The 14,251-nt window shown below is 44.8% G+C and overlaps 1 protein-coding gene across 1 annotated transcript in view; it reads right to left on the reverse strand.

The window, feature by feature from the left end:
* Positions 1-14,251, reverse strand: part of PUM2 (pumilio RNA binding family member 2) — a 92,508-nt gene that overhangs the window by 50,129 nt on the left and 28,128 nt on the right. The window contains exons 2-3 of the mRNA XM_077488834.1: positions 11,878-12,193; positions 4,725-4,793 (exon numbers count right to left, since the gene is read on the reverse strand). Of these exons, the coding sequence (XP_077344960.1) occupies positions 4,725-4,793; positions 11,878-12,180 (372 nt within the window). The 5' untranslated portion in view covers positions 12,181-12,193. The remainder of the gene's footprint in view (positions 1-4,724; positions 4,794-11,877; positions 12,194-14,251) is intronic.

Genomic DNA, 14,251 nt, shown 5'->3' on the forward strand with positions numbered 1-14,251 from the left:
ACATTCCCATAGACACACTCCTAAACCTTGCGGACAGCCTTCCCAGAAGAGTTAAAGCTGTTCTAGCTTAAGTGGGTGGACCAACTCAATATTGAACCCTACCGATTAAGATGCTATTAAAGTCTATATGCGTGTAAAGCCCAGTGTCACAATACTTTTGACAATATTAGTGTGTGTATGTAATACAAACACACCTCGATCAATGAATACCCTCCTAATACTGAATAGTGTTTTGTCTCCAAAACAGCCCTAACCCATAGTGGTATGGGCACCACTGAACCTCTGAAGGTATGCTGCCGTATCTGGCACCAAGCTGTCAGTAGCAGATCCTATATGTCCTGCAAGTTGTGAAATTAGGCCTCTGTGGATCAGACTTGATTTTCCAGCACGTCCCACAGATGTTTTATTAAACTGAGATCTGGAGAATTTGGAGGCCAAGTCAACACCTTAAACTCATCATGTTCTCCAAAACCTTTACTGAACCATTTTTGCAGTGTAAAAGGGCACATTATCTTGCTGAGAGAGGCCACTTCCATCAGGAATACAGTTTCCACAAAGAAGTATACTTTGTCTCCAACAATGTTTAGGTAGGTGGTACATGTCAAAGTAACATCCACAATGACAGGATCCAAGGTTTCCAAGCAGAACATTGGCCAAAACATCACGCTGCCTCCACTGGCTTGTCTTCTTCCCACACTGCATCCCGGTGCCATATATTCCCGAGGGCAAGTGATGCACACATACCTGGCCATCCACATGACGCAAAAAATTGTGATTCAGACCAGGCTACCCTCTTCCATTGCTCCATGGGCCAGTTCTGATGCTTGCATGCCCATTGTAGGCTTTTAGCTGTGGATATAAGTCAGCATGGGCACACTGACCAGTCTGCAGCTACACAGCCTCAAACAAACTGCAATGTCCATTTTTTTCTGCTTTATACATACAATTTAGAGTTTAGGAAAATTCATACAAAATAGCCTCTTTTTTTTTATAACTTATATGAAACAATGGGGTTTATTTACTAAAGGCAAATCCAATTTGCACTACAAGTACACTTGGAAGTGCAGTCGCTATAAATCTGAGGGGGGACATGCAAGGAAAATGAACAGCATTTTTGCTTGTACATGATTGGATGATAGAAATAAGCAGAGCTTCCCCTCATTTTGATATTCCCCTCAGATTTACAGCGACTGCACTACAAAGTGCACTTGTAGTGCAAAATGGATTTGCCTTTAGTAAATAAACTTAATTGTCTTATTACTTATCTTTCTAAATTGTGTTAAAAAAAAAAAAGTTTTCAACTTATACCAGGCATGTCCAAAGTCCGGCCCGCGGGCCAATCGCGGCCTGCGTTCCGGTTTCGGACGGCCCGTCTGGTCATGTTCACATATCTATCTTTTGTGGCCCCCAACGAATCCCCGATCGCCGGGGGCCACAAAAGATAGATATGCTGGCTGCCATGGAGGGGGCAGGATGAGTGCCGTGGATACAGGACAGCGTCCTGTGTAAAAGGAATTCCCGTCCTGTGCTGCCATTGGACAACCGTTTTGTCCATCACAGGAGGCGGGACTTTCAATTAAAGAGGCCGTCGATAGAAACAGGAGTTTCTCCTGTATGTCTGTCGGTGCTCGTCCCGCCCCCCTCCCTGTCTCCCCGAATGCTGCAGAGGGACATGAATCAGGCTGCACTGATGGCAATGCGCTGGGGGGCTGCATTCATGGCAATGCGCTGGGGGGCTGCATTCATGGCAATGCGCTGGGGGGCTGCATTCATGGCAATGCGCTGGGGGGCTGCATTCATGGCAATGCGCTGGGGGGCTGCATTCATGGCAATGCGCTGGGGGGCTGCATTCATGGCAATGCGCTGGGGGGCTGCATTCATGGCAATGCGCTGGGGGGCTGCATTCATGGCAATGCGCTGGGGGGCTGCATTCATGGCAATGCGCTGGGGGGCTGCATTCATGGCAATGCGCTGGGGGGCTGCATTCATGGCAATGCGCTGGGGGGCTGCATTCATGGCAATGCGCTGGGGGGCTGCATTCATGGCAATGCGCTGGGGGGCTGCATTCATGGCAATGCGCTGGGGGGCTGCATTCATGGCAATGCGCTGGGGGGCTGCATTCATGGCAATGCGCTGGGGGGCTGCATTCATGGCAATGCGCTGGGGGGCTGCATTCATGGCAATGCGCTGGGGGGCTGCATTCATGGCAATGCGCTGGGGGGCTGCATTCATGGCAATGCGCTGGGGGGCTGCATTCATGGCAATGCGCTGGGGGGCTGCATTCATGGCAATGCGCTGGGGGGCTGCATTCATGGCAATGCGCTGGGGGGCTGCATTCATGGCAATGCGCTGGGGGGCTGCATTCATGGCAATGCGCTGGGGGGCTGCATTCATGGCAATGCGCTGGGGGGCTGCATTCATGGCAATGCGCTGGGGGGCTGCATTCATGGCAATGCGCTGGGGGACTGAATTCATGGCAATGCGCTGGGGGCTGAATTCATGGCAATGCGCTGGGGGCTGAATTCATGGCAATACGCTGGGGGCTGCAGATGGGCACTGACCCTTATTTTGCTTCACATGTCTTTATTTAAAATGTAAGATTTTTTTTTTTTTTTCCTGAGACTTCCTTTTTAAAGTTAAGGTGTGTGGTATAAGCCGATTAAATACAGTATATACAAATAACACACCCAAGCTCATCTGTTCACCACACACAGCACAAAGGCAAGAGAATTCTTGTTGGGCCGTGTATTAGTGCTCGGATGAACACACTTAGACTGAATTTTAATGGTTTAAAGAATGTCAGGCAAAATGGTCGGCCCTCGAGCATGTTCACTTCATCAAATCTGGCCCTCTTTGAAAAAAGTTTGGACACCCCTGACTTATACGATTCATGCATTCCATATGAACAGTTCATTATGTATGGATTTGTATTTTAGCCATGATGAAGTGGAGATCTTCAGCCCCTGAAATGCTCTGGCTTCTGTTCTTTCACTGGTTGTGACTTCACCGTCAAAAATAAAGGATGTAGACTTTTGAACTGATCATTTTGGGGAATGGATTCCAGCAAAGCAGCAAGGCAGAGAGAGCATGACATGCTGACATCTTACAGATAAGCAGTATTAAAAAAGTACTTAAACCATTAAGACCCCTTTCACACCGAGCTGCCTAGGGCATCAGCGGTAAAGGGTGCTATTTTTAGTGGCGCTATTCGGCCGCTAGCAGGGGAGGGGGGGCGGTATCACAGAGCTGCCCCATTGATTTCAATGGGGAGGAAGTTCACCACTCCATAGAAGCTGCTGGCAGGACTTTTTCGGACTCCCTGCCAGCGCACCGCTCCAGTGTGAAAGCCCTCAGGCTTTCACACTGGAGTATATGGAGCAGCTGTTTTAGGGTGTTCTGCAGGTGCTATTTTTAATGCTATAGTGCAGTGATGGCTAACCTTGGCACCCCAGATGTTTTGGAACTACATTTCCCATGATGCTCATGCACTCTGCAGTGTAGATGAGTATCCTAGGAATTGTAGTTCCAAAACATCTGGAGTGCTAAGGTTCGCCATCACTGCTATAGTGCCTGCAAAACTCCCTCAGTGTGAAAGGGGTCTTAGTCCTGATAGTCTCTCAGATGCTGTTAGGGCAGCAGAACAAAAACGTATTACAGTTATGAGCAAGCATGCCTCGCTCTCAGGTTGCTTTCTTTGCCAGAGACTGAGCACTACCGCACACATAAATTCCCATATCTCGCCAAAGCCCATCTGCACTCATCAAAAGGGCAGTTTGACCTTCCTATGAATAGTGGTCAATACATCAAGGCTGCTTTCCTAAGATGATGGCACGGCGTTTTGGTACCAAGCATTCCTTTATCTCCCTTTGAGTACATGCTCTTGCTGGCATTTATCAGGAAATTAGGAGGAGGTCTGGGTTGTCCCTGCCACTGTTGGTAGTTTACATTTGGACATCGTTGTAGGCACATTGTGACCTTCCTATAATAACAATGAACCATTTTCCTAAGGTTGATATGAAGCAGAGGTGTGTGGTAGATCAAATCTCAGGTTTACAACATAACCTCTTGTTCTGGGCTATATTTTATGAATTGTTTGCATTGGTTTCATTATTCGTTCTATATATTTTGAGGATATGCTGCTTATACCACCAATTTTGATCATTTAGCCCCGGTTCACACTACTGTGATGCGGGAACCAGCGGGATTCCACTGCGGGTTTCCGCATCGCATCTCCCTTGCAGGCAGTTCCCATTGCCCTCTGCAAACTGCTGCAGGTGTCAATACAAAGTGAATAACACCCCTATATCGGTTCACAGTGGAAACTGAATTCGGACAAGAATTGGATTGTGTGAACACCCATGTGATTTTATACCAGTGTGGGAAAAAGTAGGTTCCTGCCGCATTTTCATGCAAATGCAACGAGAGATCAGTTATACAAAAACTTCACGGCTGAATTTGCATTACACAGACATCGCATGTGATCTGCACAGCAATGCAGTGCGAATCACATGCAATTGTATCCACAATAGGCTCATAGGGTGTGCATAATTTGATGTTTTGTCAGCAGAGGGCACAATGTATTTTTTTTTTGTATAAAAAAAAAAAAAGGACACGTTTATACACTGAAACACAAGACACAAAAAAATAAAAAAGCAAAACAAAAAAACGTGAAGACAGCAGAGCCATTAGCAGCCCCAGCTGACATTCATACACAGAGCACTCACCTCTCCCATTCCTCGAGATTCCAAAGCCAGAGCCTGGAAACCATGATTCAACTCATCGGCAGACCTCACCTAGAAATGAGAAAACAGGGCTGTAATTCTATCCAGGACGTCTCTATACACTCACAGGATAAACAAGCCTAAGCCCCCACTTGGCCCCTCAATTAAAGAAGACACATGACAAAGGGGTAGGAGGTGGTCCACAGGTGTCAGATGTGCGAGGTCCGCCGCTCAAAAGGGATGGAAGAGGTAGCTTGTGAAACAAGAGAATCCAGTATGATTTCACCTCTATGGTGCCACTTAGTCACTTCAGGAAAATTAGGGTGGTTTTAGTGATTTAACAGAAAGCAGGACATTTCAGAAATACTACAGAAACCCGATAAACAGCTTTTCACAAAAAAATAAAAATAAATAAAATTTCATTCTGTGCCTCTTCAGCAAGCATTGAATGGAAATCGTTCCCCAAACTATACCTAAGCAGACCAGTGTTTGTTACCAGCAGCCTTTCTGAAAGAGGATTGCCAAGAAAGATGGAATTTCCCCATTTGTATCAGTAGTAAAGAAACACAAAAGCCCTCACTTCCTACAACTATCTATAAAAGAACAGGTTAGCCTCAAAAATAAGTATACTGAGAGTATAGGTACCATCATCCTGAAAATTCAATTGAGGATGAGGAAGGACGAGTAGGTACAATAGGGGCTACTCCAAATCACCCTAGAAGGGTCTTAGGACTATTGCAGAACCCAATAATACAAAAAATCTTAAAAAAGGGAACATTATTTATTAGAAAATATACAAAAACAACCAAAAATTCACAATACACACGCCCAACACAGTATTTTACAAAATGAAGACCTACAATTATGGGTAGAGTCCCCCAAAGTGAGCTGGTATGATGCAGGTATAAACGTGGCCTCGACTAGTTTCGCGGCAAATGCTGCTTCCTCAAGAAGCATCCACTTAAACATTTGAAGAGAAATATGGGTAGACATTTAAGCCCCCAGTCCAGAAGCCAGGTGCCCGAGCGCACGCTTGGGTGTCTGAAGTCTCTAGGTCTGGCTCTCCTCGATGCGCATGCAAATAAACTGCGCATGCACAGTTTTTTTTTATACTAGCCCCTTAAAGGACCCCCCGACATATGTTTATCCATTCTATTCGTTTCCCTAGAATCGAACCTGCATTATAATACACGCCCGATGCTCGCCCCCAAGGGGAACACCCCTTGCGCGGGTGTCACATTGTTTGCCGTCTGTTACTCTACTTTGGGTTTGTCGATAAGTTGCTCAAAACTTAAATACTCCTAACGCATTTCTTTGTTCTGTATTTCTGTTTAATCATGTATTTTTTTTTGATTTGTCTACCCATATTTCTCTTCAAATGTTTATAGGTGGACGCCTCCTGAGGAAGTGGCGTTAGCCGCAAAACTAGTCGAGGCCACGTCTATACCTACATCATACCCCCAAGCTCACTTTGGGGGACACTACCCAGAATTTTATGTCTTCGGTTTGTAAAATACTGTGTTGTGCGTTTATATTGTGAATTTTTGATTAAATAGTTTTTGTATATTTTCTAATAAATGTTATTCCCTTTAAGAATTTTTGTATCATTGGGTACCGCAATAGTCCGAAGACCCTTCTACAGCGATTCGAAGTCAATGGGGTTTGGACTATCTATACAACGCAGGTTGATCACCTCGGCACTCTAGCTGCCACGGAACTACAAGTCTCATGAGGCACCGAGACTGACTCCCAGAGGCATGAGATTTAGTTTCCCCACAGCTACTCCTGGTATAACAGCACAACTCTCAATGCATCGGATCAGAAAAATCCCTGTTATTGTCAGGAAAAAAAATATTTTCTTTGATATACTGGGGAAGGGTTAGACCCTCAGTGGGGTTTTGTCCTGTTTATAGTGGAGAGATTCAGAATAAAAAAAAAAAAAAAAAAAAAAGTGTTTTTATAGGACAAAAATAGAATGGAAACCTTCCAAAGGGGAAATCTGTCTTGGGAGCAACTGTCCAAGAGAATTTGCCTCAGGGATTTCCTTTTCCTGTTGACAATAGTACAAGAATAAAAAAAATAAAAAAATTGTGAGATAAAGATTAAATATTTCATATAAATATTTTTAATTCTTTCATACAGCCAGCAGATGGAGCTGTAAACTCTAGTTTACATTTCACTTTGGAATGAAGTGTATTTTACGGAGCTCAATAGCTAAAGCCTGACCATTTTTAAAGCACTTTCACGTGACTGGTATATTTCAGCATGCTTCTAATGCAACAATCCTGAGCATTAAACAGCACTTAATATGCCCATAGCACTTCACAAAATATAACAAAAAAGGTACTCTGTTTTGTTTTTAACCACTTCCATACCGTTGAACGTCACATGACATCCTGGGCTTTCAGTTGGTGATATCTGAATGATGCTCATCATTCAGATATTTTTTTTTCAGCCAGCGATTCCCTTCACCGATCATAATTGGCTGTTCAGCCCCTTGATTGCCCTCACAGGTGGCGGGAGGGGATACCACCGGTGCTCTCCTGAAAAACTGACCTGAGCTAGAGCTACCCCAATTTAGGCCAGAAGGCCAGGGACCCGACCCTCTGGTCAGACCCAATGCATATATACACAAAACGCACTATATTTTGGTTAGGTCACCTTGGTGAGTGTGTTTTCAACTGGCGGTGGAGGGCTTTAAGTTTTCGATTTCATCTTGGCTTTTTACATATTTTGGATTACCACCACTATTTAGCGGTGGACATACAATCATGTTTGATTAAATGATTATACTATAGACAAAATCTCTCTTCCATCCCCCCTCCATTTTGGATAGAGTAAGAGGGTTATAAACCATCAGTTTATTTTATTTTTTGCCACCTGTGTCCCACTGGGGAAATTTCCCTTCACTTCTTGTCCCATTGCCCAACAAGAAATCCCTGCAAATTAAGAGAATCTAGTGTCTCCATTGGAAGATTTCCCCTCTATTACTTTTCTGGGGACAACCCAAATTCTGGGATTTTCTTTACTTTCACTTTAGATGTTCATGGCAAACAGGACAAATAGAGATGGTTAATCCTAAAACAGGGCAGCGAGAGAAATGAGGGCCAACTGACAGCGTGTTGATCTGCGTTTTAGTGCTGCTGTAAAATGCAGATCAATGGAAGGACATCTGAAAACAATTTGCAATGTGTTCTATTCACACAACAAACGTTGAGCATGTATGTCAACAGATGTCAGCATGCGTTAAAACACAACTAAAATGGAAGGAAATGTACTTTCATTTACCATACATTTTAGTGCACGTCTGTGAATTGCCCCTAAATGCTGACAGGGGTTCTAATCCCTCTCCACTCCATCCATAAAAAAAAATTACTTTAACCCCATTCATGCCCAAGGCTAAAAAAACAACACTAAATGCATAAGCACGATTTTGACATGTGTTAGTAAAACCATACAGATTACAACGACTTTGTGCATCCAGGTAGATAATACTGCTTTTTTTTTTTAAGGACAAACTGGGCTTTCATCTGGTGGTAAAGTGGGCCACTGGCGTTGTTGTTTCCCCGTGCCAGTGGCCTCTCTCCCCCCTCATTCAGAATGAGCTGATGGAAGTGGTAGAAGATTAGTTGGTGACGTGATAGGCTTTCCTGAAGAGATGAGTTTTCAGGGATCGCCTGAGGGTAGCAGGAGTAGGGGATAGCCAGACCAGTGGAGGTAGCGAGTTCCAGAGGATGGGAGAGGCTCAGGAGAAATCCTGGAGACGAACATGGGAGCAGGAGACGAGAGAGCTTGTGAGGAGATCTTGAAGAGCGGAGAGGACGATTTGGGTGATATTTGGAGACAAGATTGGCGATATAGCTCGGGGCAGAGTTGTGAATGGCTTTGTATTGTGCTGAGTATTTTGAATTTAATTCACTGGGCGATTGGGAGCCAGTGTAGGGATTGGAGGAGAGGGTGGCATACACTGAGCTGTTGGTAAGGTGGATAAGTCTGGCAGCAGCATTCATGATCGACTGAATGGGGGATAGCCTATAGAGAGGCAGGCCAATGAGAAGGGAGTTGCAATAGTCAAGGCGAGAGAACAAGGGAGTGAATGAGGAGCTTGGTGGTTTCATTTGTTAAAAAGGGACCATTTTAGAGATGTTACGGCGGTGAATTCTACAAACTTTTGACTATTGGACCTGGGGCTGAAATGACAAGTCAGAGTCTAGGATTACACCTAGTACCCTGGCGTGAGGGGAGGGACATGGTTGCATTGTTGATTTTGATGAAAAATTCATGGATGGGGACACTGGCCGGGGGAGGGGAATATTAATAGCTCAGTTTTAGAGAGATTTAGTTTAAGGTAGAGAGGTGTGGAGTAGACAGATAGATTTGGGTGTCATCGGCATATAAGTGGTATTAGAAGCCGCGGGTGGTTATCAAGTGACCAAGGGAGGTGGTGTAGATAGAGAGGAGAGAAGGGGCAATGGAGAGGAGGAGACAGTTGTAGGTTATACTGAAGGTGCCCTGTGATAGATAGCCATAGAACCAGGATAGAGCAGAATCTTGGAGGTCGGAGGTGGTCAACAGTATCAAAGGCCGCAGAGAGGTCAAGTAGTAGGAATATGGAGTACTGGCTGTTGGTTTTAGCAGTTAGTAAATCGCTAGTGAGTTTAAGTAAGGCAGTTTCCGTGGAGTGCGAGTGAAAACCAGACTGTAATGGCTCAAGGTGGTTATTTTCACTGAGATAGGAGCCAAGACAGTTGTAAACTAAGCATTCTAGAAGTTTAGAGGTGAATGGGAACATTGAGATGGGTCTTAAGTTGTTTAGATTGGTGGGGTCGAGTGAGGGATTTTTAAGTATGGGAGTGATCTGCGCACGTTTTAGATGGGAGGCGAAGGTGCCACTAGACAGGGAGAGATCGTAGAGTGAGGGAGCATAGGATAGAAGAAGAGAGTGACCGTAGTAGTTGCGAGGGAACAGGATCCAAAAGGGACAATTGGTTAGGTTGGCATCTGAGAAAAGTTTTGTAACCTCTTCAGTAGTAGCCAATTCAAAAGAGGAGAGTGTTGAATGTGCTGTTAGGCCAGGTATGTTGGGTAGGGAAGATGTACGCACAGTGGAAGTGTCCTCATGAATTGCATCAATCTCATCTTTGAAGTGATCGGCAATCTCTTGGGCACTGAATGAATTTGTGGGTAGAGGGGGCGGGGGAAGAAGCAGAGAGTCAAAAAGTTTGAGAAGAGCCAATGGGGACTGGATGACAAAGTATTAATAAGAGAGACAAAGTAGGCTTGTTTGGCAGCATGGAGGCATGAATTGTATTTTAGGAGGGCAGATTTATGTAGGGTGAAGTCTTGCAGGCATTTGGTTTTACGCCACAGTTGTTCAAGAGCATGACAATGTCTCATGAGATTTCTAGTGTCGTCAGTTTGCCAGGGTTGTAACGGTCGGGGCCTGATTCTGTGTGTGGTTAGAGGAGCAAGTGCATCTAGTGATGATGAGAGTGAACGGTTGTAGACAGAGGTGGCCAGGTCAGGACAGGGGAGAGCATGTCATATAGGTGGTCAGTAGCAGAATAGAAAAGAGAAGGGTTAAAGTGGCGAAGGTTCCTACAAGTAATTGTTTGCTGCTTGGAGGGATGGGTGGTTGGAGGCAAGGACACAGCGAAACCAATGAGGTTGTGATCAGAGAGAGGAAAGGGGGTGTTTGTGAGGTTGCCAATGTTGTAGAGATGGGAGAACACAAGGTCAAGGATATTACCAGAGCTGTCTAACATTGATTGGACCCTGGGCAAAATTTTTCTTGGGCACCCCCTCCCCCATAAAATGTCACTCTCCGCCTGCTCTGAGACATACAATAAATAGCGGCTAGACTTAAAAACAAACAGTTTACTGTATGAGATCAGGCAGCGATTGTGATTGGTTGCCAGCAGTTACAGCATATCATTACTGCTTACTGACTGGTTGCTAGAGGTTACAGCGCACATTACGGCTCACTGGCCGCAGCTATTTACTTAGTAATGCAGCCACCATTTACATATGAATGCCGGGTATTTACATGTAAACACAGGGTCTGCAGGTGAGTCATCTGTACACAATACGGCAGAGCTGGGCAGCATTAGTAGAAGCACTTCACACCGAGATATCAGGACACAGCACAGGACTAAAACTTCAAGGGACGAGGGAATTTAAACTGGGATAGTTGGCAAGTATGAGGCAGCTGCTTTGGGCCCCACAACAATGACAGGGCCCAGGGCAGCTGCCCCTTTTGCCCTGCCTTAAAGATGGCCCTAGGTATTACCATTTGAGTGACTGAAAGTATGCGTCCATTGTGTTAGGTCAAAAGATGAGATTAAGTTGAGAAGTTTAGCTGTAGTTGGGCTGTTAACATTGACAGGAATGTTTAACCAAAGAGATCAAGTGGTTAAAAAGCACTTGTTCCCAGTCCGATTTAAAACTGTGCTAGGACTAAGTAGTTAAAGCAGACCTTGTTTGCCGTTTTTTTTTTTTTTATAAAAGAAAAAAGGTCTTCTATGCAAAGAATACATTGGTTACCTGTAGTAATAGCTGGTTAAGAAGCAAGGCTCGCCAAATAATCTTTAGCATACTGCAAATTTCCGAGAGTGCTGGATGCAGACTTTTCTGCTGCACTCTGTGGTTTCATCAGCTCACCCTTACTTAAGAACAGGATACAATAGCATTGTAGGGACCAGAGGAAGGAACCGTAGCACACAGCAGGGCACCAAGAAATCTGTCACAATCAGAAGCATGTCAGATGCTGAAAACTTTGCATCTAATTTTCATTTGTGAAAGAACACCACAAGCCTTTTACTTGACTGAAACTGCAAAAATAAGCCCATCCTGCCCTTTTATCCACTGATGGATTCCACCCTTTCCCCCTCATCTCCACAGCATAAGGACTAGACGTTCTGTAGTGCAGGAACAGAACTGGGAGGACTGAAATAACAGGATGGCTTCAGTAATGCTAAAGTCCTGATAGTTGTGGCTTGTTCCTCAGCAACATCATATCAAAAAGCTTTCAATGGCATTTTTTTTTTTTACAGAGTGAGAGAATAGACCAGGTAACCTTTAGAAAGATAATTCAAAACTTAGCAATGAGCTAATAAGAACCTGTTATTTCAAGTAGGGGACACCCCAGACTACATACCGAAGCATCCATGCTATCTCCTGTTGGCCATCGGTGCTTGTTAGTGTAGCCATTCACATGTTCACCCGCTTGTCTTTGGAAGAAATATCCCACTGTGGCATCATCCTGAGAGCGGCCGCTCAAAGGCACCTGTGCGTTGGAAGCACCGGGAGGAATGGCATGTGGATGGTTTCCAATGGGCCCTGACGCTGTTCCTCCAGAGGGGACCATCCCAAGTGCATCCTGCCCATTGCTTGCATGCATTATTCCTCTGGTCTCTTGCCAAGCCACTTCATTCATGCCTACGACACATGGAGTGTTCATTCCACATAGGCACCTGCAAAAAACACAAAAGCCAAAATTAGCAAAAAAAGTAAACGTAATAAAAAGCTTAAAACCCAATACATCCATTCTATAAGCTGAATACATTCCAGCATCAAAGCAGAAGATGAGCAAATAAGTCCTATGTGTTTTTTTTTTTTAAGCCAGAGTTGACCAGCCTGTGCCCTGCCAGATTGCTACAGAGGAGACCTTTTCTCTCTGTGTGGAAGCAGAAGTCTCTCTTCCGACATGGTCAGCCACTGCTGAGTAACCCTCAGAAACCTTCGGAGGAACCCACTGATATTTCCCTTTAGAGAGGCTATATACCAAGGGAAAAGAAGAAATTCCGGACAAAAAACAAAAAAAAACAAACAAGAATTGTCAATTAGTCTACAGGGTATGTTTTCTGCACATTGTTTAAAAGGTGGCTTGAAAAAAAAAAAAAAATCACTTGAACCAACATAAATACTACAACCTAGTAAAAGTAAAAGATGAATAGTGAATGTCAGGAAGATTCTATGGAGAAAGGTCACAGCAGTCCTAGTATATCTGAATCCACCGACTGTCCAGTCCGAAAAATACTGGCACTAGCATTCTATGCATTAAGATAAGAAGCCTTCTGTGTGCAGCAGACCCCCATCTCGATCCAGCAATGTTGCTCAAGAGCCACGAAGTCCGGGTACTCTCCTTCCTCATTGGCTGACAGCAGCGGGTGCCATTGGCTGTCAAAGTCAGTGAGGCAATGAGGAGGAGAGGGGGCAGGGTGAGCCACAACTCGGCGCCTCAATGGACTTGGGGGGGGGGGGGGCCATAGCAAGCCGCTTGATGTGGGGGCAACCGGCAGGTAGGAGGGGCCAGATGTGTGTCGGCGGGCGACATCAAAACCACTGCACTGAGCAGGCAAGAATAATATGTTATTGTTAAGGGGGGGGGGGGGCCTTTCAAAACGCAGAGTTCCAGACGTTTTGTGTTTATTAAAAAAGTCAGCAGCTACACTTTTTGTAGCTGCTGACTTTTAATAAACACACTCACTTGTCCTACGATCCAGCAATGCAGCAGCCCGAGCCCTTGCTTCTCGCCCTCGCCTCTCCCTGGTGCCAGCATTCCAAGTGTGGGCACCTGGCTGTGAGAGCTGGTGGCATTACAGACAGGTGAGTCACACTGCGCGTCCTCAATGGTCGGGCAATCTTCTAGGACCTGTGACGTGTCCCAGAAGATTGCAGGGAGGGGGAGAGGAGAACTTCAGCTCAAGCCACCTCAAGCAGAAATGGGAGCAGGTACCCGTCAAAAACTAGGTATAGGCTAAATTATAGGCTTACCTGTAGGTAAAAGTGCCATGTAAGGGTTTACAACCACTTTATGGCTTGGTTCACTTCACACTGCTGAGAGGACTTTGCCTGTGACTTCCTTCCAATTTGGATGCCATTTACAAGGGCTGAAATGGCACCCAAGTCAGACCAAAGTAGCGCAGGAATTTTTTCTAAAGTGACTTGCGCAGTATCAGTTAAGATGGCTCTCATAGGGAAACACTAAAATTTGACATGTTATGCGACTTGGGATCTCCAGTCGAATCAGTGTGAACCGAGCCCAAAACACATCCCCATCATTACAACACACTTCTCGCAGTCACATTTTGAGCTTTTTTTTTTTTTTTTTAGAAAAAAAAAACTTTTTTTTATAATTCAAGAGAAAGGTGCAGCACTATTCAACCCCACATGAAAATCTGAAATGAACAAGTTTGTTGTTTGTTTGCCTCCTTCCCATCTATACATCTTAACACCCAAGTTAATATGATCCTCATCCTTATTTATAGCTGGTTATGTAAAGGTTACTTCAAATTTAGCTCTTCATGATAACTGTGATAAGTGCCTATACAGGACACAGATATTGTTTCTATTACATTAATGACCACCTGCACCTAGAAATAAAGTTAATTTACAGTTTTTAAATCCCTCTGCACAACATTATGTATAAACGTTACAGGAAAATTATGGCCAATGCTTTTTTGGCCATACTTCCCCTGTGGATCACAGCCGTATACTTCGTTCTGCACTCCTGTGACCCAGACTTGGGT

The sequence above is a fragment of the Lithobates pipiens genome, unplaced genomic scaffold, assembly GCF_037356315.1.
Source record: "Lithobates pipiens isolate NorthernLeopardFrog02 unplaced genomic scaffold, aLitPip1_a1.2 Scaffold_18, whole genome shotgun sequence".
NCBI lineage: Eukaryota > Metazoa > Chordata > Amphibia > Anura > Ranidae > Lithobates > Lithobates pipiens.